Here is a 25,005-nt window from a genome sequence, read left to right as displayed (position 1 = left end):
GTTCAGCCCATAGTCAAGGGGAAGGTGTTACACCAGGATGTGAATACCAGGAGGCGAGGATCATTGGGGGCCATCTTAGAGGCTGCCTGCCACACTTTTATAGCGATATAATTAACTCTCTTAATCTTCTTCATTATTTTAAGTGACTTTTAATAGGATCATTATTTTTACTTTTTAAAAACTATCCATATTCAAAATAAAAGTAGAAAAGGAAAATGGGCATGCCTTGGAATGGATTTTTAGAAGAACACATAATGGAACTTTGGAAGTGAGCGAAAAATAGATAGAGATGTGAACATTCTTCAGATGGCTGAGTTTAATGTAATTATAGTAAGTACGTACCATGTAATTTTTATTAACTAGTTGATCTGAATTTTCCAAGCTGAATAACCATCATCGTGATCTATAGGAAATATTTTACATGTTAGCTCATCATTTGTGAGACTCTGAGACAGAACAAAGCACCTGCCATCTCCTTTATTCATTTTATGCAGTTTATGGAGCTCAATGATGCTAAAACCGTATTTCCAGTGTCATTGAAAATGATACTTAGAACAGGATGGGAGGGTGGCATTGTAATGGCAGTTAACATCACACATGGCTTCTTTTTCATTGAAAACACAAATATCTGCCAACACACTCTCATGGTTACCTAGTTGGAAGAAATCCTTAGGAGTAATTATTTTGAGTTGAATTGATTACTTGAAGATTAACTTTAATACACCCAATTGTTATGTTCGTCAACATCCTAGTTCACAACTTCCTGTGTGCACTCCGTGGAATGATGATGATTTGCGTTGTGGTTTAAGAGATTATCGAAAAGACTTCATCATCAGTAAAGCATCTTGACCCAGTTCACTTTTTTTTCTTCAACTTGGCCACACCTGTGGAGCAACTTTAGTTTGTACTAATGCTTATCTCCAGCCAACAATTGGAATAGATGAGTTCAGATTTATGCCACTATGATGAACATTGTGATTATAGACTTCATAGTTCTAAGTGAGCCTCTTGGTTCCTTCTTTATTTCAAGGTCCATTGTATTTGCGTCTCTGTGTATGTGTGTCTGTGGCTGATATTTAGCAGAAGAGAGACCTACATAATTTCCAAACTTGGATGCAGTAAATAAATAACTTGGGTTTTCCATAAGTGTGGCTAGTAAGAAAAGTTTCTCTGTGTGCCTTCTCTTTGGAGAAAAAAAATTTAAATAACAATGAAGAAGAAGTAAAAATAAATGTATCTCCAGCTAAGATGCCATACCTCTGATAACATACCTTTTAGCAAAGCTTGCAACCTCTGGTTTTTTGTAGAACTAAAGAGGTTGTGTATAAACAAATGACAATACACTACTGTTGGCAAAGATTTTTATACTGTTATTAATTCTTTATCTGATTCTTCTACCCTACACTCCACCCGCTTATTTTGGTGAATGTAACAAGCCAAAAATTAGGAAAGTATAAGCTATTTGAATGGATATGTGGTGCTCCATTAAAGAGAGATTAAGAAGGTGAAAAAAGATGCAGGTGTTCAGATAGAAGGCCACACCTGGAAGGTGGGGAAGGCATTACCAAGACTGAGGAGCCGCCTCTGTTCGTGCCTTGTCCAGGACAGAGGCAGCAGTTTGCATCAGGTGTGTGTACGTTGAGGTGCTTCCTTAAGTTTATATTTTGGGAGCTAAAATGCAATTATGGTAGAGATAGCTTTCAGATATGAAGATAATTTTGCAGTAAAAGCAAACTTCACAAAATCAGGAGATTTTGAGGTTCTTTTCTGTTAGTATACTGCGTTGCATAATGTATATTTGAACATAATTTCCTTGCATTGATCGCATATTTGGTTTCAATAGGCTTTCTGCACAGGCCACATGTTCAGGCTCAGTTGGAAAAGAAAAAGATTCTAGACTCGGTTATCTTGAGTTACAAGCTATCAAATGATTTTTTTCTTCATCCCTGTTAGCAGCTTCCACTACAAGCTCTAACAGTGCCTTGGAGCTATGAGAAAAATTTACATATAAGAAATATTTTGAATCCATTAAAAGAAGTTCAGAGCTTAAGAGTTGTTTTCACATCACTTGAGTCAGATGAATTGCGATCTTACAGAAAATAATAATTAGGTGATTGGTAGATGCCGAGCTTTGGTTTTTGATATGATCATCTCTTTTTTTCACTTGGCACAGCTCGAGTCAGAGGGTTGGTCATCCTGAAAGAGAGGGATCACCGAGACCATACAGGGGCACATCAGATCTATTCCTTTGGTGGACGTCAAGGCAGAATTGTTGAGAATATAATCTGAAATGCATTTGATCACACGGTAGATAGTTTAATAATTTATGTTTGGGCTTATTAGCAAAGGCTTGTTTGTATTTACTCTTCTATCACCAAAATAAGAAAAAACCAAGATTACAGTGATTTTTATGTGTGTGTATGTTTTGGTTTAAAATTTTTTCTTTGCAGTTTTAATGACCTGATAGCAATTATACATTTGAGATGAGAGGAGGAGGGAAAAATTACATATGAATAATGTCTGATTTAGAATTGCTCAGGCCCAAATGTGATACAGAAAGGCTGACATGGCTGTGCTCTCATGTGTAACTGAGACAGAGGTTTTCAAATGTAACTGTTCTCCCCGAATAAATGAAAAGGCATAATTGATTCTAAGTTTAATTTGTTGATCCTGTTCCATGTGGGTGTACCTATAATGCTGATGGACTATGCATATAACATTCTTTATATAGACTTTAAGAACTAGAAAATACTAAGATCTTTGGTTTGGAGTTAATTGGGCACTCCTGATTAGATGACATTAAGATGTTCCCAATTTGAGGAATGTCTAGAAGAATAGTGGAAAAAGGTAGTTTGGCACCCTTAATCCCCTGTATGTCCTAGTATCTGAGTGACACGAAGCACAGGGACGAGGTTGTCTGTCAATCTGAAGAAGGGAGCTGGCACGTGGAATGTGATTACAGAGCCCTGGCAACACCTGCAGGTGTCAGGGACAGAAGAACTCATTTAGAAGCTGCACTGCAAGATGGGAAGACAGGTGGCAACTCTCTTACAGGGATATCTTTTATTTGAGCAGAACCAGACCAACTGTTCCTCATTAAAACACATTTTGCAACATGTTCTAATGTGAGCAGATCAAGTATGTGTGCGTGTGGGCGCACGCGTGTGTGTTCAGAGGAAACTCAGCATTATGCCATCTACAGGTCACATTTACAAAGTCTCGACATGACTCAGAACTGCAAGACAGGTAATGTGAAATGTCTCTGCATGACCTGAGGCTGGCTTTCCTAGAATGGCCTCTGTAGGGAAACACACAAGAACACCGTTACCTCCATGAGATGCGGTGGCAAGTAAAGTGGATAACGTCTGTTTGGTAGGAATCTTGATCTTGATAGTTATTTTAATAATTATGCAGTGCCCTGGTTTTTCTGATTTCTTTGTGTTGCATTATAAATGCATCTCAGGTACATTACTGCCAGGGCTAAACTTAGTATAACTAACGCCAAGCCTCTCATCTACCTCACCCTTTATACCTACCATCTGTAAATTCGGTGAGTACTTGAAATTGGGATTAACTCATATTAACTACTTCCCTGGAAAGTTGGGAGGATTAAAGGAGAGAATGCATGTAGAATATTGAGTCCTGCTGGGCACACGGTGAACAATCCATAAATATTGCTTCTTGGACTTAGTATTTTTACATAGAGCCTGACCTCCACCTTTCTTGGTGGGTCCTAATGCTTCTGGTTCTGTGGCCGTACTACATACTACAATTTACAATTTTTTTTTTCGGTGAGGAAGATTAGCCCTGAGCTAACCTCCGTTGCCAATCCTCCTGTTTTTCCTGAGGAAGATTGGCCCTGAGCTAACATCTGTGCCCATCTTCCTCTATTTTATGTGTGGGACACCTGCCACAGCATGGCTTGATAAGCAGTGCATAGGTCCACACCTGGGATCCGAACCTACAAACCCCAGGCTGCCGAAGCAGAGCCTGCGAACTTAACCACCACCTCCGGGCCAGCCCCAATTTATAAATATTTTTGATGAGAAGAAGGAGAAACTGTGGGAGAGGCCTCTGAACAGCATGACTTTCTTCCATTGGAAGACCAAGCCCATCCAGCTCCCAAGAAAAGGATAGTTGCAACTGTATGAAAATGTAAAAGTAGAATTCAAAGAATCAAGTAGAAACGCAAGTCTCTCTTCAGAGAACGTTGGTTGGCCATCTCCTAGGTACCCTTTCCTTCGGGTCACTGTTTCCTTTGGCTGAAAGAGGTATGAGTAGGACAAATACAGGTGGCCCTGGAGGGCCAGTTTCTTAGCAAGCAGCTGGCTCAACAGGTCTGTGTTAGCTCAAAGGAAGGAATAGGCTGGAGCAGAGGCTGAGCCATGGAGGCCTCCTGTCTTCCTCCACCAGGAAGCTCCGTGGTCAGCCGGCCATACAGTCACCAGGAGGTGCCCTGTGCCCCTCTCCCTGTAAACGTCTAGAGCGTTAGCCTTCTCTTGGAGTGTGTTCTCTTGTGCAGCTAATTCAGCTCTGCCTGAATTGAGCACACCTTCTGCTGGGATAATGAGAACTTGGGGGATCACATGTGCCATAAGTAGTAAGCACAATAATGTCCCCCCCTGCCCCCCCAAAGATGCCCATGTCCTAATCCCAGGAACCTATGAATGTGTTACCTTACATTCATAGGGACTTCAAGGATGTGATTAAGTTACAAGTCTTGAGATGGGGAGATTATCCTGGACTATCCAACTGGGTCGACTGTAAATCACAAAGGTCCTTCTAAAAAAGCCTGTGCTACTGGCTTTGAAAATGGAGAAAAGGGCCACAAGCCAACAGATGCAGACTGCCTCTAGAAGCTAGATAAAGGGCAGGGAAACAGATTCTCCCCTAGAACTGCCAAAAAGAATGCAGCCGTGCTGTCACCTTGATTTTAGAATTTCTGATCTCCAGAATTATAAGAGAATAAATTTGTATTAAGACCTGAGAACTTTAGTAATTTACTAAAGTAGCAATAGAAAACTAACATACCATGCTACTTCTCTGCAGGTAGGCTTTTCCCCACTAATGCTATTTTATATTTATACTATGTAGTATTGGTGATGTTTGACTTGGTGTCCTATTTACCTGACAGTCTACACAAGAAATATAAGAATAGGTAAATGGTAATTCATATGGAAAGACTATTTGCACCTATATAAAATGTGAATATATAGTACTAAGGAACAGGTGGAAATGCACATATCCTTTCAGCTGACGATGTCCCCTCCTCAGCGCCAGGCCCTGGGCATCCACTGGAGAGTCAGGCTGGCCCTGCTCTGAGGGAGTGCACACAGGGTCATGCAGGAGTAGACAGGCCATTCACCGCCGTTGACAAGTGCCATGATGAGGGCCAGCCAACGGGACGCGCAGCCCCGCAGAGGGGGCCACCTAACCCATCTGGGGCTGCACACTGGTTGAGAGAGGTTTTCCCACAGGAGGTCCTGGCTGACTGAAGCCTGAGAAAATAATAAGAGGAGGCTGGGGGCGGGTAGTGGAAGAGGAGAGATGGCTGCTTCAGGCAGGGCACAGAGCAAGGGCAAAAACGTTTTATGTAAAATTGTGGAGTTGGTGACTTTTTTCTTTTTTTTTTTTTTTGTAGTTTCCTTGAAAACAGCATTCTAATACTAAGTGTTATTATTGTTAATTAAATATTAATTAATGTTATTCAAAATTAATTAATATTGAAAGAAAAGGCGATTTAAAAATAGGCCCCTGGCTCATCTGACAGTTGAATCCCTCTTGGTACATTTAAATCTTCGTAAATTGTAGAATCCAAGTTCGCCTTGTTATATGGGATGTTTCTAGGTGGGAGCCTTCCCAGAAGGCTCACTCTGCAGATTGAGAGCCCAGGGAGTAAGAGATGGTGACTTTACAGGGGGCATATCTTCTCCCTCGTGGGTTAGTGCTTACAAGGATGCTCTCCAGGACAGGACCTCATCATCTCGATACTGTTGATAAGTGCTATGGGAGGCTCTGGCTTTCTCCATTTTCCAATCCACTCCTGCAATGTAATACAATAGTAGCCCTTTATTTAAACCTTCTGTATTCCAGGCACTCTGCTTGGGCTCTGGGCGTTTTATCTCTAACTCTTTCAACAACATCTTAAGGTGGATGTTGGTATCCCTGCTCTAGAGGAGAGGTAACTAGGCTTACAGAGCTTAAACTACTTGCCCAAGGTCACACAGCTGAGGAATGTCTGAACTTGGATTCAGTTTCTGGTCTGCCAGAATTTGAAACCTGTGCTCATTCACTGTACTGGGTGCCTCCTGATGATATGTGTAAGGAACAAAAATAGCTTAAATCAATTAATCATATTTGAAAAGCAAATAAAAAGTGTCTTTAAAGTTTTACAAAAAGAATATCTCAGGCAGTTTGCATATTCCATTGGAACCACAAAATACCATGGAATATGTTAATCTTAATTGAGTTTTAAATATTCAAGACACTTCATATACGTATCTCATTTGATCCTCATAACAACCCCAGGATGTGCAAATACCAACAGGATCTCCATTTTACAGGTGATTTGTGTGGAGACAAGAGGATAAATCATTTGCCCAAGAATCCTCAGATGGAGCTGGGATCAGAGCCCAGAGCCAGTGTACTTACTGCTCCTAGAACGGGGCTCATTTGTGCCTCGGGGCATTAAATGTACTCAGGTTAAAGGCCTCTCTTTCCTTACCCCAACAGTATACATAAAACTGCTAGAGAAGGGGGAAATAATTGGAGATAGACTATTGTTACCGCTTCATCTATCTTTTTTCTTTTTTTGAGGTAACTTTGGTTTATAACATTATATAAATTCCAGGTGTACATCATTATATTTCAACTTATGTGTAGACTACATCATGTTCACAACCCGAAGTCTAATTGCCATCTGGTAACCACCAATCCATTCTCTGTGTCTATGTGTGTGTTTGTTGTTGTTATTGTTTTTTATCTTCCACATGTGAGTGAAATCACAGGGTATTTGGCTTTCTCCATCTGACTTATTTTTCTTAGCATAATACTGTCAAGGTCCATCCACATTGTTGCAAATGGCAAGACTTCATCTTTTTTATGGCTGAGTAGTATTGCATTCTGATCCCTAAAGTTTCTGAACATCAAGTTGTTTTTGTTTTGGGTGTTTCTCTTTTTTGGTATATATACTTGGTTCTACTTGAACAGATTTATTACTTTAATAGTATTTGATAAACTATGCTTTTCAAATTAGTAGAATATGTTTAAGAATTAGCAAGTAAATATGTTTAGAAATTAATCAAGGGAAGAATGAGATTTACAAGGGGAAAAAAAGCCCTAAGGTATAAATTTAATATTCTCTCAGTGTGTCCTTAGTCTACCATGACTGCATAAATACATGCATCCTTTTGATTAAACAAAGGTCATATCCTGCCTTGTTTCAGACTTCTGTCTGTTTTGGAAAAGGCATTGCTAAATGGAATTTGATTTCTTAAAAATTATAAGTCTGAGAATTGATGTTTGGTTAGTTTTAGTAAACAATAGAATTTCTCATATTTGGTGCATGATAGTTTGAGAGATGCAAATGCATCTTGAATTTCAGGAATTAATAACCTAGATAATGTTTGATAATCTTTAAGAGGTTTAGGGAAGGTTAGAGTCGTCTGTTCACTTGCCAGAACTATCGACTGTACTAAGTTTTTCTCTAAAGTCAGTTATATACCTTCTTCTGTGTGCGTGTGTGTGTGTGTGTGTGTGTGTGTAAACTTTTATCTTACTATTGATTATTTGTCATCACTTCATGTATAAGCACTTTTTATTTTCGTTACATTATAGAAATGTTACATTATTGTCTGTTCTTGAATACTGCTTCTAACTGTATAGAAATCGGCTATAGTTATACATTTAGCTGTTTGAGCGTCTTGAACTTTATGAGAAAGTCGTTATATCCTGTATTTCTAAATTACTTTTCCTTCAGTATCACAGTGGTAGTGACAGTTGAAATGTACAAAGCCAGCTGCCTACTGATTACTCTCTCATCTGAGAAACTTTTTTTCTATCTTATGTTTAAAAACATATCACCAAATTCCTTTAATCAAGATCTTGACTTGGTAAAAGATGCAGATAATAAAGAAGCACAGCATGGTGGAGATAGGCTGCCTTTTCCCTCTCCTGCTCTGTTGTCAAGCTCCCACCTTGATTTTAGGGGCAGAGTGGCAGGTCAGGGGGGCTTCCGGGGCTGCATACGCATGCTGCTGCTCTCCATATGATTCTGTGATGCAGACCTGTCCACTAGGAATAGGAGGGCGGCTTAGCACCAAAACACTTTTTTTTTTTTTTTTGATGAGGAAAATTAGCCCTGAGCTAACATCCATGCCAGTCTCCCTCCACTTTGCATGTGGGACGCCTCCATGGCATGGCTGATGAGTGGGGTAGGTCTGGGCCCGGGATCCGAACCCACAAACCCGGGCCGCCGAAGCAGAGCATGCGGCACTTTAACCACTCAGCCACAGGGCCAACCCTAGAACCAAAATACTTTTTATGGGTCAGTTACGTTTCTGTTCAGATGTGTTAGACGTTTGAGAGGAGGAGGGAAAAAAGTAATACCCAAGGAAGAATGGCTAAGTTGAATGCAGATAGTTTAATAGGTAACTTTTATATTTTGAGCGAAATTGTATGGCAAATGACTTGGAAGAAAGAGAAGAAGAAATTTTGTGAAACTATCATCAAAAGTCAAAGGATTTTTTTTTAGGCTGAGAGCACAGTCACGTTACCTGTGCTGCAGGTTTGTGAAGCCAAATGTATTATAAACTCAACCAAATGCTTTATGCTTTAAGACTCGCCTAGTCCTGCCTGGGTCAGCCTGACCCCTGGCCTGGCACCAGTGATCGCCCAGCGGCAACTTCTTGAATTGCAGGCGCAGAACCAAGGTCCAGCATTCAGAACTAGGGGTGGAGCAGAGGTGGATTGTCCCTGAAATCAGTAGAGCTTAAGTTTCAGGGCCTCTCACTTTGAGGGGCTCCTTCCAAGGCCCTCTACCTAATTTTGTCTTCGTATTTTTTTTTTCTTAAAGAGAAAGCTTCAGGCCCTGTGATCCCTGGATCCGCTCATGGGTGAGGCAGTCTGTGAGCCTCCTGAAGTAATATGCAGAAGTGTGAGTGGGGCTGTGTGCCTGTGTGCATGAACGCCTCCTCATTTTTCTGGGGAACAGGCTGTAGTCTTCATGGGCTTCTCAAAGCCACATGTGACTCAAAAATGTTAAACTCAGACCTAGGAGAAATTAATTAGTCTCTTAGTCCTGGTCTTGTAAACCCAAACTAAAGAAGTGGTGGTTTAATTGCTGGAGGCAACAACTCATGACTCGTGTAGGATAGTGCCCTGAATACACCACAGGACACATTGATCACCACAGACATAGATAAGCGTGTTTTTGGTCGGTTACATCGCATCTGGAGTACACACCCTCATATTCATCCATCCATTCATTCACTCATTCATTTCTGAACACTTACTGAGTACCTGCCCTATACCTGCAGCTGCGCAGGTTCCAAGAACCCAGAGATGCATTAGGCAGCCTCACTGCTTTTGAGGACCTCACATAGCTTTTGTCATTGCAGCTGAACAAGGACTACATTCTTTCCCAAGGCTGCCATATCCGTGTGAGTGCTGACCTTAAGACCTTGAGGCTATTTTTAATCAGTGGAAATGAAAGCTCATCAACGTATTCCCAGCTCCAGAATATCCCACAGAAAACCAGTCTCACAAAAGAGCAGTTCCCCGGGCGGGAGCAGGTCGGGTACGCCGCTGAGCTCCGGCTGTTGCCCGCTCTGCTGCGGGGCAGACGGCCAGCTGTGTGCCTCCCTGTTGACGGCTCGCAGGGCAGGGACACCAGCAGGTGTCGGCCCAGATACCTGAGGAGCACAGAAGTAAATAATGGTTTGACTGCTACTGAGGTGGAGAGATTTATTTTTGCAGTTAACAGCTTTATTAATTTTACAATTAGCCTCCTACAGTCAAAGTGAGAATTCTTCCACATCTATCAGATGTAAGTATTAGCCAGTGGAAATTGGGTTGTAAAAGTTATTTTCATTTCCCCATTCCTTCTCTTTGTACCCCTCATTACCCACTCATCTGAACTCAAATCCTGTTGATTCTACATCAACAATCTCTTGTTCTCTCCTTTCCATGCTTCCGCCATCATCTTCACGTAGGTCCTCATCATCTCCCACCTCATCTGTCGCCACAACGTGCCACTGGATTCTCCACCCTCATTCTCTTCCCTGCCCTCAATCCCCCTACACGTGCCAGAGTTACCTTCTGTAAAGCGCAGTTCCAATGTTCTGCTGTGCATGGTGAGCTGCCAGTTGTCGCACACGGGCCAGAGGTGTCACCAGCAGATTGTTAGAGAGCTTGCAAGGGAAGGATAAGCAAAGTAAAATGGTTGTTCAAAGACATTGTGCGCTGCTGTGGATTTCTGGTTCTTACACAGACGTGCCTTATTCTGTACTGCCTCCCTCCTGCCCCACATTGCTCCTTCCATCCAGTGTTCCCCTTCCTCACACCCACCTCTGTCTCTCGATGTGTTATTCAGGATTCAACAGGGGAGGCACCGATTCTAAAGCCTGTACATAAGGTGGAAATCCTCTATAATGGAACCAAAATTACACTTTGAAACACTAGAACCACCCTGAGAGTGGCCAGGGGCCCCTTGTCCACTCCTCTCCACATCTACTAAAAAGCATCAGGGAACAGAGACCGCCTAAAGAGGAGTGTAGTCATGTCTCCTAGCTCCTCATGCTCCTTCCAAGCAGGGTTTCCCAGCGTTTTCCATGTCTGGCACACAGAGAAATTGAGAGTGGTTATATGGCACGCCAAGATAAATGGAGGCAGCTGCATGTAGGGGGTGGATTGTTCTAGCCACCCAGACTCCTTCAGGGTCCCCCTGAGGGTTGGGGACAGCCCTCCTGCAACAATGCCCCAGTTGGGGATCTGGGGATATGTTTACTGAATAAAATGGCTTCCATAGTTTTTTTTCTGTCATTCTTCTTTTGCTAAGTAGATATGGTTGCATCTCTACAAGTTAGATACATTTGTGATATGACTCTACACAACTTCCACCCTGCATGAATTCTGTCTTGATTCTGCATAAAGATTGTTTGGCTCCCTCACATAGTTTGTATTTAATCTGGAAAATCATGAACTTGGTCTGACCCTTCAAGGAAAGGAACTGTGACTTATACCTAACTTGGGGCCAGTTGGCCATGGTGGGTGTTTGAATGTGCCTATGTTGAAGGAGCAAGGAAATGGTAGCTCCTTCTTACATCAAACTAAAAAGCTTCTGCTCAACATGAATAAAAAGCTTCATGTTCAACAACATGAAAAGGCCACCTACCAAATGGGAGAAAGTATTGCAGATCATATATTTGATATCTGATAAGAGGTTGATATCCAAAATATATAAAGAACTCATTTAGCTCAATAGTAAAAAACAAACTGATTAAAAAATCAGCAGAGGATCTGAAGATACATTTTACCAAAGATAGCATACAAATGGCCAACAGGTGTATGAAAAGATGCTCAACATCACTAATCATCAGGGAAATGCAAGTCAAAACCATAATGAGATATCACCTCACACCTGTTAGCATGGTTATTAAAAGACAAGAAATAACAAGTGTTGGCAAGGAGTGGAGAAAAGAACCCTTGTACACTGTTGGTGGGAATGTAATTGGTGCAGCCATTATGGAAAACAATATGGAGTTTCCTCAAAAAAATAAAAATAGAACTACCATATGATCCAACAATTCCACTTGAGTATTTATCCAAAGGAAACAAAAACACTAACTCAAAAAGATATCTGCACCCCCATATGCATTGCAGCATTATTTGCAATAGTCAAGACATGGAAGTAACCCAAGTGTCCATTGATGGATGAATGGATAAAGAAGATTTGGCATATATATATAGTGTGTGCGCATATACACATATACACACCCACAGTGGAATATTATTCAGCTATAGAAAAGGAAGTCTTGCTGTTTGCAACAACATGGATGGACCTTGAGGGTGTTAGCTAAAATGAAATGTCAGAGAAAGACAAATACTGTATGATCTCACTTATATGTGAAATCTAAAAAAAAACAAAATTCACAGATACAGAAAACAGATGGGTGGTTATCAGAAATGGGCTGGGGGGTGGCAGGTGAGCAAAATGGGTGAAGTTGGTCAAAAGCTACAAACCTGCAGTTATAACATAAATAAGTCCTAGGGATGTAATGTACAGCATGGTGACTATAGTTAACAATACTGTACTGTATATTGAAAGTTGCTAAGAGAGTAGATCTTAAAACTTCTCATCACAAGAAAAAAAAAAGGTGTAACCAAATGTGGTGATGGATGTTAACTAGACTTATTGTGGTGATCATTTCACAATATATACAAACATCAAATCGTTATGTTGTACACCTGAAACTAATACAATGTTACATTATGTGAATTATACCTCAATAATAAAAAAGCTACCTCCTTCTAGGGACCCATTACTTGACTGGTATCACAATAGGGCCTTTTTTGCATCTTAAAATCATTTTTTCCCCTCTGTGTTTCTCTCTTTATAGGAATTCAGGAATAGGCTTGGAAATCGCCTGAGTTCGATATCCCACACCTCTGCTGCAACTCAGCGAGCCTCGGCGAGTTCCAGAATGGTGCTACGATTGCACAGGCTGCATCAAGACTGTGCACTGAGGCTGTCTGTGGGCCTGGCTCTGTTTGCCCTTCTTTTTGCTTTTTTTGTCAAGGTCTTTAATTAAAACATAACTAAATGAAGCATCTGTGAAGAAGAATACATTTCTAATTAAAGTCTTCAGCGAAAAGGAAAGCAACCACATCAGTTCTCAAAGAGCAGTGATTTATACTGGTCTTACTGCCTCCTCTGCAGCCACACTTTTTAATGAGGCTTACCCTGTGTCACATTGAGTGGGGCCCATTGGTTATTTGACCTAAAACCTAATAACAGTTGCCATAGCATATCTTTTAAATTAAGCTCCTTTTCGTTTATTTTTAGCAAGAAATGCAAGTGGTTGCATTTTCTTTTAATCTCCAGTCTTCAAGTCAGAACCTAATTGTACAGTGGCCCTCATCACCTTTTCCTTGTGTGGGAAGAATTTTCGATCTTTAATAAACCTTTTAAAATGTATCTTCCTCTTTATGCTTTGTTTGGAGTCCTGCTGCTACAAACATCTTATTTTTCTTCCTCTTTATGCTTTGTTTGGAGTCCTGCTGCTACAAACATCTTATTTTTCACAGCAGATGTGTTCCTGAAAAATTTATATGGAGACCTATTTTGGGAGCTTGAATCCATTTGGAATGTGCAGGGAGAGTCTGCCAATTAAAGGACTCTTGGCAACATTTTGAAAAGTGTGAGGAATCACCCACCTCTTTAGCACCTACAAACTTTCAAAAACTGGATTTGCTAAAACAAGCTGTGCCCCTTTTCTGACATTTTTGATCGATTACATCAAATGTTTTTATTTCTACTGACATCTTGGCCTTTACTAAGTGAATGACTTCTTTCACAATAAAAGGAATTGGAGTAATAAGCGAATCTTATGACTATCAAAATTAAATACATTATTTGGATTTTAGGTACAGGGAAATCAGGTGTCCTGTGGTTACCATAGGACTTTATTCATCTTTAAATTCACACCCCTTTACAGCTCTTTTTGTCTCAAAATGTTTCAGCTTTTTAGGTGTCTTTTAAGGTACCCAAATTAAAGTTTAATCGTGTCATCAGTTGGTGAGTTAAACCCAAAACTTTAGTGATACTACATTTCTCCCAATCTTGGTATGTGCTTCTGAGAAGGACTCACATTAAAATGTGCAGGATATGCGTGTGTCCCTTCGAGAGTCCTGCAGTAGAACATCCCATTGGGAGCAGCCCGCACTTCTCAGCAGGAAGAGGGAGAAGTGTTGGCAGAGTATAGGACCCTCCCGGGCCTTCCTTTCTTGACATACATGCACAGTCATTTCTTTGTCAATAAACAGAGTGGGTTCTTATAGTTATTTTACAAAAACCTGGGAGTAGTGAAATACTACTGAAAGCCTAGAGTCACCCTCTATAGGACATAAAAGCTTTACATCCCTAACTGATTGGAGACAGAAAGATTTTTCTCTACTTTCTCCTTCTGACTCTTTTCCTCTCACACCCTCGTCAGTTTCTTTCCTCCCCTCTAGCTCTATACTTTTCACTCTTCTACTCTCCTCCCTTCATTTTCTCATCCTGTAAGAGAAGGATACACCCAGCCATCCGACACGCTCTCTGCCCCCTCACCAACCGTGATGGGGATTCTCAAGGATTGTTTCGACCGGACAGGATTCTCCCCACTCCGCCTGACTGTTCCTTATCCCATTAGGCTGCAACTTCACTCTGCTCTTTGGTCTTTGGAAAGTTAAAAGGCCACTGCCCTGCAGCAGGGGGCAGATTGTACATGATATCAGTCACCATATTAGTTCCAGTTTGTGAGGGGGTGGCAGCGGTCTGGAAATCCAGCTTGCTTTTTCCCATGACCTTCTGCTAGAGAAAAGGAGGAGAGAAGGGTGTGGTGGGTGTCAACAACACAATTTTCTTGTGGACAGGAATCTGAAGAAGACTGAGCCTGGGAGCCATAGGAGTGAATGTGGTCACCAGAAGTGCTGGCACCTTTCCAGCTTATCTCCTTCCTGCCCATAGTGTGACTGCACATCTCCTACCCCTTCGGAGTTAGGCCTGGCCATGTGACCTGCTTTGGCCAATAAAATGGGAGTGGAAGGGTCCTGTCTGTCTTTGGGGCAGACGTGTTCAGAGCTGCTGTAGAGTCTGCCATGTGCTCTTCCCACCACTGGGGTGATTGTGGACGCACACGTCAGGATGAAGCCTCCCTCACTCAGCCTGAGTCCCCAAGTGAGTGCAATGAGCAAAGCCCCCGCCAGCGTGTGCTAGACATGTGTCAACGAGCAGGAGAGGAGCTTTTGTTGTGTTAAGCCCCTGAGATTTGGGAGTTGTTACCATAGCATAACATTCATACAGAGTCAGCCATTATAGGACAACTGACCTGCAGGTTGTAAACATTTTGTACCTCCTATTTTCTTTCCGTTTTCCCTTAGTACTGAAATTTTTTTTGTTGGTTTTGTGTGTGTGTGTGTATGAAATGTGGCCCTCTCTGCTAAAAAGGAAACCTTTGAAGAGATCTGTCTTAGCTCATTCAGGCTGCTATAACAGAATATCATAGACTGGATGGCTTATAAACAACAGAAATTTATTTCTCAGAATTCTTGAGGCTAGGAAGTCCAAGATCAAGGTGCCGGCAGATTCAGTATTTTGTGAGGGCCCACTTCCTGGTTCACAGATGGCGGTCTCGCTGCATCCTCACATGGTGGAAGGGGCAAAGGAGCTCTCTGGGTCTCTTTTATAAGGGCATTAATCCATTCATGAGGGCTCTACTGTCATGACCTAATCACTTCCCAAAGGCCCCATCTGCCACCATCACATTGGGGATTGGGTTTCAACATACAAATTGGAAGGGAATACAAATATTCAATCTATAACAAGATCTTTTCAATACTTCGGCCAATTTTTTTTCTTAAAGTAAACTCTTTATATATATGAAAACTTTCATACATATGAAAATGTTCATATGTCATAGGGGGACACCTTGATGAATTTTCAGAAACTAAACACATTGTAACGAGCACTAGCAGGCTCTCCATGCACCTTCCCAACCATTACCTCTGCCCCTCAAAAGGTAACTAGTATCCTTATTTCTAACATCGTAGGTTAGTTTTCCTGTTTATGAACCCTATATAAATGGAATCATATGGCATGCACTATTTCATTCTGCCTTCTTTTGCTCAACATTGATTGTGGGATGCATCCAGGTTGTACATGTAGGAGTAGTACATTCACGTTCATTGCTGAATAGAATTCCATTGTATGAAAGTACCACATTGCATTTATCCATTCTTCATTTGAGTTCTTTCCAGGTTTTGGCTATTATGAATAATGCTGCTATAAACATGTATTTGGTACATGCTTAGAAGCATTTCTGTGGTGAACATATATCTAGAAGTGGAATAGCTGAGTTGGGGTGTTTGCATATGTTCAGCTTTAGTAAACACTGCCAACCAGTTTTCTGAAGTGGTTGTACCAATGTACATTCCCATCAGCAGTATGTGCGAGTTCTGGATGCAATTCATTTGTTGACATGAACTCTGCCATCCTCCCCAGTATTTCCTCTCTCTGTGTCTTCGACATTCTTCAGCAGACCTTGTCTCTGCTGTCTCCTGTCTATAGATCAGCCCTATGTTAATAATAACATTGATAACCATTAACTGTCTAGCCTTTAAACATGTCAGACATTATAATGTGCACTTTACAAGTGTTAATCAATCCTGAAAAAAAAACCTGGATATACGTAATATTATTATTCCAATTTTACTGAGAAAAAAGTCTAAAACTCACAAGATTAAGTAGCTTGCAAGGGGCACAGAGCCTACTAAGTTGTAGAGGCAAGACTTGAACACAGCCTGACCCCAAAGCCTATGCTTTACTCTCTTCCTGCTCCCTTGTCCCCTGTTTTCTCCCAGACTTGACCTGTGCCAACATATGTGTATCTCAGATTGAGCTTGTGAGTTCTGGGGGAGCTCAGCCCATCCCTCTGTGTCATCCTACTCCAAGAATGTGCATGGTACTTGATGCAGGTTTGTTGTGTGTGTGTGTGTGTGAGGAAGATCAACCCTGAGCTAACATCCAATGCCAATCCTCCCCCTTTTTTTTGCCGAGGAAGATTGGCCCTGAGCTAACATCTGCGCCCATCTTCCTCTACTTTATATGGGATGCCACCACAGCATGGCTTGACAAGTGGGGCGTCAGTGCATGCCCGGGATCCTAACCTGTGAACCCTGGGCCGCCGAAGCAGAGCGCGTGCATTTAACTGCTTGCACCACCGGGCCAGCCCCTTGATGCACTTTTTAAATAAAGATTTATTAATCAAGTTTCTTTTCTCTTCCCTCCTTCCTCCCTCCTTCCGTCTCTCTCCATCTCTCTCTTGCTCTCTCTCCATTTCTTTCTGTCTTTCCTGATTCATCAAGTGTGAGAGAGTCAATAAGAGAATGTAAAGAATTCTCTGGTGAAAACTTTGCTTTGTTGCTGGGAAAATGTGTCTAAACATCAGATTTCCATATGTCATTCAGTCAAAACATATACTTTTCTATTGACTGCATTCCAGGTTGAAATTTTCAGTGTATGTTATAAGATGTCATAGAGAATTAGAGCTACAAATGAAGCTTCAAGAGGTTTTATCATTATAAAACAAACATAGAAAAGCAAAGGAAGGGAAAGAAGGAGGGAAGGAAGAAAGGAGGGAGTAAAAGAGAAAAAGAAAGAAGAGAAAAAGGTGATTTTTAAGGCTTGCCTGGCCCCTAAGGCACCTGGAATGCTGCAGTGAACTCAAAGGAGCACCATGGGATATTTTTAAAAAGTTTTTTTAATTGAGGTAACATTGGTTTATAGCATTGTATAGGTTTCAGGTGTACAACATTATAATTCAACATCTGTGTATACTACAGTAGGCTCACCACCAAAAGTAGTTTCCATCTGTCATCATATAATTGATCCCCTTTACCCATTTTGTCCATCCACCACCCCTGTCTCTGACAACCACAATCTGTTTGCTGTATCAGTGTGTTTGATTTTGTTTTGTTTAGATTCCACATATAAGTGAGATCACACGGTGTTTGTCTTTCTCTGTCTGACTTATTTCACTTAGCATAATACCCTCAAGGTCCATCCATGTTGTCTCAAATGGCAAGATTTCACCCTCTTTATGGCTGAGTAGTATTCCATTGTATATATGTACCACATCTTCTTCATCCATTCACCCATCGATGGACACTTAAGTTATTTCCATATCTTGGCTCTTGTAAATAATGCTGAAATGAACATAAGGGTGCAGATATCTTTTCGAATTAGTATTTTCATCTTCTTTGGAGAAATACCTGGAATGGAATAGCTGGATCATGTGGTAGTTCTATTCTTAATTTTGGGGAGAACGTCCATACTGTTCTCCATAATGGCTGCACCAATTTACATTTACACCAACACTTATGAGGGTTCCCATTTCTTCACATCCTCTCTGTCATGTTATTTCTTGTCTTTTTGGTAATAGCCATGCTAATGGGCAGGAAGTGATATCTCATTGTGGTTTTGATTTGCATTTCCCTAATTAGTGATGCTGAACATCTTTTCATGTGCCTGTTGGCCATCATATGTCTTCTTTGGAAAAATGTCTATTCAGATCCTTTGCCCGTTTTTTAATTGGGTTGTTTATTTTTTTGTTGTTGAGTTATATAAGTTCTTTATATATTTTGGATATTAGCCCCTTATTGGATGTATAATTTGCAAATATCTTCTCCCATTTGGTAAGTTGTTTTCTCATTTTGTTGATGGTTTCCTTTGCTGTACAGAAGCTTTTTAGTTTTATATAGTCCCATTTGTTTATTTTTGTTTTTATTTTCCTTCCCTGAGGAGACATATCCAAAAAGATATTGCTGAGGCCAATGTCAAAGAGCATACTGCCTGTGTTTTCTTCTAGGAGTTTTATGGTTTCAGGTCTTACATTCAAGTCTTTAATCCATTTTGAGTTAATTGTTGTGTATGGTCTAAGACAGTGGTCCAGTTTCATTCTTTTGCTGTGGCTGTCCAGTTTTCCCAACACCATTTATTGAAGAGACTTTCCTGTCACCATTATATGTTCTTGGCTCCTGTGTCATAAATTAGTTGTCCATATATGTGTGGGTTTATTTCTGGGCCCTTAATTCTGTCCCATTGATCTGTGTGTCTGTTTTTCTGCCAATACCGTACTGTTTTGGTTACTATAGCTTTGTAGTGTAGTTTGAAATCAGGGAATATGCTACCTTCAGCTTTGTTCTTTTTTCTCACTGTTGCTTTGACTATTTGGGGTCTTTTGTGTTTCCATTTAAATTTTAGGATTTTTTTGTTCTATTTCTGTGAAAAATGCCATTGGGATTTTGATAGGGGTTGCACTGAATCTCTAGATTGCTTTAGGTAATATGGATATTTTAACAATGTTAATTCTTCCAATCCACCACCATGGAATATCTTTCTTTGTGTTGTCTTCAGTTGCTTTCAGTAATGTCTTATAGTTTTCAGTGTACAGGCCTTTCACTTCCTTGGTTAAATTTATTCCTAGGTATTTTATTCTTTTTGTTGCAATTGTAAATGCGATTTTTTCTTAATTTCTCTTTCTGATAATCTATTGTTAGTGTAGTGAAACACAACAAATTTTTGGATATTGATTTTGTACCCTACAATTTTACTGTATTTGTTAATTATTTCTAATAGTTTTTTGGTGGGGCCTTTAGGGTTTTCTATATATAAAATCATATCTTTCGCAAATAGTGACAGCTTTACTTCTTTCTTTCTAATTTAGATGCCTTTTATTTCTTTTTCTTGCCTAATTTCTCTGGATAGAACTTCCAGTACTATGTTGATTAAACGTGGAGAGAGTGGGCATCCTTGTCTTGTTCCTGATCTTAGAGGAAAAGCTTTCAGTTTTTCCACTGTGAGTATGATGTTAGCTGTGGGTTTGTCATTTATGGCCTTTATTATGTTGAGATACTTCCTTTTTAGACTCATTTTATTGAGTTTTTATCATAAATGGATGCTAATCTTGTCAAATGCTTTTTATGCATCTATTGAAATGAACATATGATTATTATCCTTTAATTTTTATTAATCCATATAATTTTTATCCACATTATTTGTTAATGTGGTGTATCATGTTGATTGATTTGTGGATGTTGAACCATCTTTGCATCCCTGGAATAAATCTCACTTGATCATGGTGTATGATCCTTTTAATGTATTGTTGTATTTGGTTTACTAATATTTTGTTGAGAATTTTTGCATCTATGTTCATCAGAAATATTGGCCTGTAATTTTCCTTTTTTGCTGTTGTCCTTGTCTGGTTTTGGTGTTAGGGTAATGTTGGCATCATAAAATGAGTTAGGAAGCATTCTCTCCTCTTTAATTTTTTAGAAGAGTTTGAGATGGATAGGAATTAAATTTTTGAATGTTTAGTAGAATTTACCCGTGAAGCCATCTGGTCGTGGACTTTTGCTTTTGGGGAGGTTTTTGATTACTGTTTCAATCTTCTTACTAGTGATCAGTCTATCCAGATTTTCTCTTTCTTCATGATTCAGTCTTGGAAAGTTGTATGATTCTGAGAATGTATCCATTTCTTCTAGATTTTCTAATTTGTTGGTGTATAACTGTTGTAGTCTCTTATGATCCTTTGTATTTCTGTGGTATCCATTGTAACTTTTCTTTCACTTCTGATTTTATTTATTTGAGCCTTCTCTCTTTTTTCCATTGTGAGTCTAGCTAAAGGTTTGTCAGTTTTGTTTATTTTTCCAAAGGACCAGCTCTTAGTTTCATTGATCTTTTCCTTGTCTTTTTAGTCTCTGTTTCATTTATTTGCACTATGATTTTTATTATTTCCTTCCTTCTACTGATTTGGGGCTTCATTTGTTTATCTTTTTCTAGTTCCTTTACATGTATTGTTAGATTATTTATTTGAGAATTTTCTTGTTTCTTGAGGTAGGCCTGTATTGCTATAAATTTCCTTCTTAGTACTGCTTTTGCTTTATCCCATAAATTTTGGTATGTTGAATTTTTATTTTCATTTGTCTCCAGGTATTTTTTGATTTCTCCTCTTATTTCCTCACTGACCCAGTAGTTGCTCAGTAGCATGCTGTTTACTCTCCACATATTTGTGATTTTCCTAGTTTTCTTCTTGTAGTTGATTTCTAGTTTTATACCATTGTGGTCAGAAAAGATGCTTGATATGATTTCAATCTTCTTAAATTTATTGAGACTTGTTTTGTGTCCCAAAATATGGTCTATCCTTGAGAATGTTCCATGTGCACTTGAGAAGAATGTATATTCTGCTGCATTTGGATGGAATGTTCTGTATATATCTATTAAGTCTATCTGGTCTAATGTGTCATTTAAGGCCAATGTTTCCTTGTTGACTTTCTGTCTGGACGATCTATCCATTGATGTAAGTGGAGTGTTAAAGTCCCCTACTATTATTGCATTGCTATCAATTTCTCCCTTTAGGTCTGTTAATAGTTGCTTTATGTATTTTGGTGCTCCTATGTTGGGTGCCTATACAGGCATACCTCATTCTATTGCGCTTTGCTTTATTGTGCTTTGCAGATAGTGCATTTTTTACAAGACCCTCCACCAGCAAAAAGATTGTGACTCATTGAAGGCTCAGATGACATGTAGCATTTTTTACCAATAAAGTATTTTTTAATTAAGGTGTATACATTGTCTTTTTAGACATATGCTGTTGCACACTTAATAGACCACAGTATAGTGTAAACATAATTTTTATATGCACTGGGAAAACAAGAAATTTGTGTGACTTGCTTTATTGCAGTATTGGCTTTATTGTAGTGGACTGGAACCAAACCCTCAATATCTCCAAGGTGTGCCTGTATATTAATAAATGTTATGTCTTATTGATGGATTGTCACCTTCATCATTATATAATGTCCGTCTTTGTCTCTTGTTACCTATTTTGGCTTGAAGTCTACCTTGTCTGATATAAGTACGGCTACCCCTAGTTTCTTTTGGCTATCATTTGCTTAGAGTATCACCTTCCCCACTTTCACTTTGAGCCTAGGTTTGTCTTTAGAGCTAAAATGAGTCTCCTGAAGGCAGCATAGTTGGGTCTTGTTTTTTAATCCATCCAGCCACTTTGTGCCTTTTGATTGGTGAATTCAATCCATTTACATTTAAGGTGATTATTGATATATGAAGACTTACTACTTCTGTTTTATCTTTTATTTTGTTCCATATCTCCATTGTTTTTTTCCCTTGTGTTTCTATCTGCCATTTTAGTTTGGTGATTTTTATGATGTTTTTTGCAGTTACCTCTTTTTTTATGTTTTGTGTCTCTGCTCTAGATTTTTGTTTTGTGGTTACCATGAGGTTGTATACCACATCTCATAGATAAAATAGTCCCTTTTCTGATGATAACATCTTATCTTCATTTGCCTAAACAGGTTCCCTCGTTTTCCTCCTCCCTTTTTATGTTTTTGTTGTCACAAATTATTGCTTTTTATGTTGTGAGTTTATTACCATATTGAAGTAGCTTTAGTTATCTTTAATGCTTTTTTTCCCCTTTAACCTTTATGCTATAGTTGTTTAATACCCTATTCTGTAATAGCTTTGCAATTTTCTGGTTCTGTCTGTTTAGCACCTTACTCAAAGTTTTGTGTACTTTGCCTTTTCGTTTCTGGTAGAAGAAGTTCTTTCAACATTTCTTGTAGGTAGGTCTAGTGGTAGTGAACTCCCTCAGCTTTTGTTTGTCTAGGAAAGCCTTTATTTCTCCTACATCTCTGAAGACTAACTTTGCTGGCTAGAGTATTCTTGGCTGGCAGTTTTTATCTTTCAATATTTTGAACATGTCATTTCACTCTCTCCTGGCCTGTAGAGTTTCTGTTTGTAGCCTAATCGGGGTTTCTTTCTGGTTACTGTCATTTTTCTCCCTGGCTGACTTTAAAATTCTTTCTTTGTCCTTGACTTTTGGCAGTTTTAATACACTGTCTCTTGGAGAAGGTCTTTTGCATTGAGATAATTAGGTGTTCTGTTAGCTTCATGTCCTTGTATATCCAGTTCCTTCTCCAGGTTTTGGAAGTTCTCAGTTGTTTGTTTTTTTTTCCCTGAGGAAGATTCACCCTGAGCTAACTTCCGTTGCCAATGTCCCTCTTTTGTTTTTGCTTGAGGAGGATTTGCCCTGAGCTAACATCCATGCCAATCTTCCTCTATTTTGTATGTGGGTCACCGCCACAGTATGGCCACCGATGAGTGGTGTAGGTCTGCACCCAGGAACAAAACCTGGGCTGCCAAAGCAGAGCACATCAAACTTAACCACTAGGCCACAGGGCCAACCCTCTCAGCTATTATTTTATTTTATAATTTTATTTATTTTTCCCTCCCAAAGCCCCAGTAGATAGTTGCATGTCATAGCTGCACATCCTTCTAGTTGCTGTATGTGGGACGTGGCCTCAGCATGGCCAGAGAAGCAGTGCATTGGTGCGTGCCCGGGATCCGAACCCGGGCCGCCAGCAGCGGAGCGCGCGCACTTAACCGCTAAGCCTTGGGGCTGGCCTCAGCTATTATTTTTTTAAATAAGCTCTCTGCTCCCTTCTCCTTTCGTCCTCTGGAATACCCATTAGCCTCATGTTGCTTTTACTAGTGGAGTCGGATATTTCTCATAGAATTTTTTCATTTTGTTTTTTATAACTTAGTTATTTTTCCTCTTCCACCTGAATTATTTCTAGATTTCTGTCTTTGAGCTCATGAATTCTCTCTTCCATATGGTCTGCTCTATTTCCAATGCTTTCTACTATATTCTTCATCTCATTTATTGAGTTTTTCAGCTCCAGAATTTCTGTTTAGTTCTTTTTTAGAGTTTCTATCTCTTTGGTAAAGTACTTCTTCTGTTTATTAATTTTATTCCTGAGCTCACTAAACTGTCTTTCTGTGTTTTCTTGTAGCTTGTCAGTTTCCTCATGACAGCTATTGTGAATTCTCTATCATTTAGATCACAGTCTTTCATGACTTCAAGTTTGGCTTGAGAAATTGTCATTTTCCTTTTTGTGAATTCTCTATCATTTAGATCACAGTCTTTCATGACTTCAAGTTTGGCTTGAGAAATTGTCATTTTCTTTTTGTGATACCATGTTATCATAATTTTTCCTGGTGCTTAATGAGTTGTTCCTCTGCCAGTGCATTTGTATGTAGCCAACATCTTTCTTATTTAGATAAGGCTTTGGTTACTTTGATTCTGAGCTGCTTCTGGTTGTATTTGAGAGGCAGCTCTTTCCACCCTCCACTGCCTCTGCCAGAGGTGTCATCAGTGACCTCACTGTGCTGCTTGTGCCTCCATGGTCGCTGGTGCCTTGCTGCTAACAATGTTCCTGTGGTCACAGATGTCACCACTGGGGTCACTGGGCTGGCGAGTGCCTCTGCTGTTTCTAGGGTCACCTGGGTCACAGATTTTGCCACCGTGGTGGGGGAAGGGGAGGGTACAGGGGGAGTCAGGGTCACGGGGCACCTCTGCCACATCTGTGATTGTTGAGTCTGCAGGCGCCATCTCCACAGGTAAGGGGGCTGGGGTTGCGAGTGCTGCTGCGGCTGGGGGTGCCGGGGTTGCAGGCTCCATGGCCACTGATACCTGGTTCTCTGTGGCCTCAGGTTCCACTGTTGCCAGGGGGCCAGTGTCACATACACTGCCTCCACTGCTGCTCTTTGGTTTTCTGGGAGTACTGCCACCTCCTCTGCTGGGGGCACTGGGTTCAAGGGTGTTGCCACCACTGTCAGGCAGGCCAAGGTTGCAGGCACTGCCACTACTGTCGCTGGGGGAAGGTGATACTGGGGTCATGGGTGCCACCGTGGTTCCTGGAGCCTCCAGACACACCACCATGGTGCTGGAAGCCTCCGGTCTTGGACATAACCATGGTTCCTAGAACTTCAGGTCATGGATGCCACTACCACGGCCAGGGGCACTGGGATCTTGGATGCAACCCCCACTGCCGGGAGGGCTAAGGTCACAGGCACCTCTGCCACTACCAGGGAAAGGGGAGGGGGCCGGGTCACAGGCACCACTGTGGTTCCTGGAGCCTTCAGTTGTGTGCCACAGCCGTTGCTGGACCCTTCATTAGTGGGCATCACTGTAGTTCCTGGAGCCTCTGATCGCAGGCGCCACTGCAGTTCCTAAAGACTCTGGTCTTTGAAGCCGCCACCATTGCTTCTCTAGTTCTGCTGCCTCCACAAGGTCCAGTCTGTCTACCAACCTTCAGATGTTCAGATGTATGGATCTCTCAATAGATGTATGGATCATCTATTGAGCTGTGCAGAGGATCTCTTGTTGGTCT

The 25,005-nt window shown here is 40.6% G+C and overlaps 1 protein-coding gene across 5 annotated transcripts in view; it reads left to right on the top strand.

Moving 5' to 3' along the window:
• The window catches only part of CDKAL1 (CDK5 regulatory subunit associated protein 1 like 1), a 639,139-nt gene that overhangs the window by 595,870 nt on the left and 18,264 nt on the right, over positions 1-25,005 (top strand). For 3 of the 5 annotated variants that reach the window (XM_058555170.1, XM_058555171.1, XM_058555172.1), the window contains exon 16: positions 12,618-13,234. The exons of 1 other annotated variant lie outside the window; for it this stretch is intronic. In XM_058555170.1, the coding sequence (XP_058411153.1) occupies positions 12,618-12,809 (192 nt within the window). In that variant the 3' untranslated portion in view covers positions 12,810-13,234. Of the gene's footprint in view, positions 1-12,617; positions 13,236-25,005 lie in introns of those variants that run through there. One more of the 5 variants, XM_058555173.1, reaches the window with a different exon arrangement.

Source organism: Diceros bicornis, chromosome 14 (assembly GCF_020826845.1).
Source record: "Diceros bicornis minor isolate mBicDic1 chromosome 14, mDicBic1.mat.cur, whole genome shotgun sequence".
Lineage (NCBI taxonomy): Eukaryota > Metazoa > Chordata > Mammalia > Perissodactyla > Rhinocerotidae > Diceros > Diceros bicornis.
The sequence above is the reverse complement of the archived record's forward strand: the minus strand, read 5'-3'. Positions and strand labels throughout refer to the sequence as shown.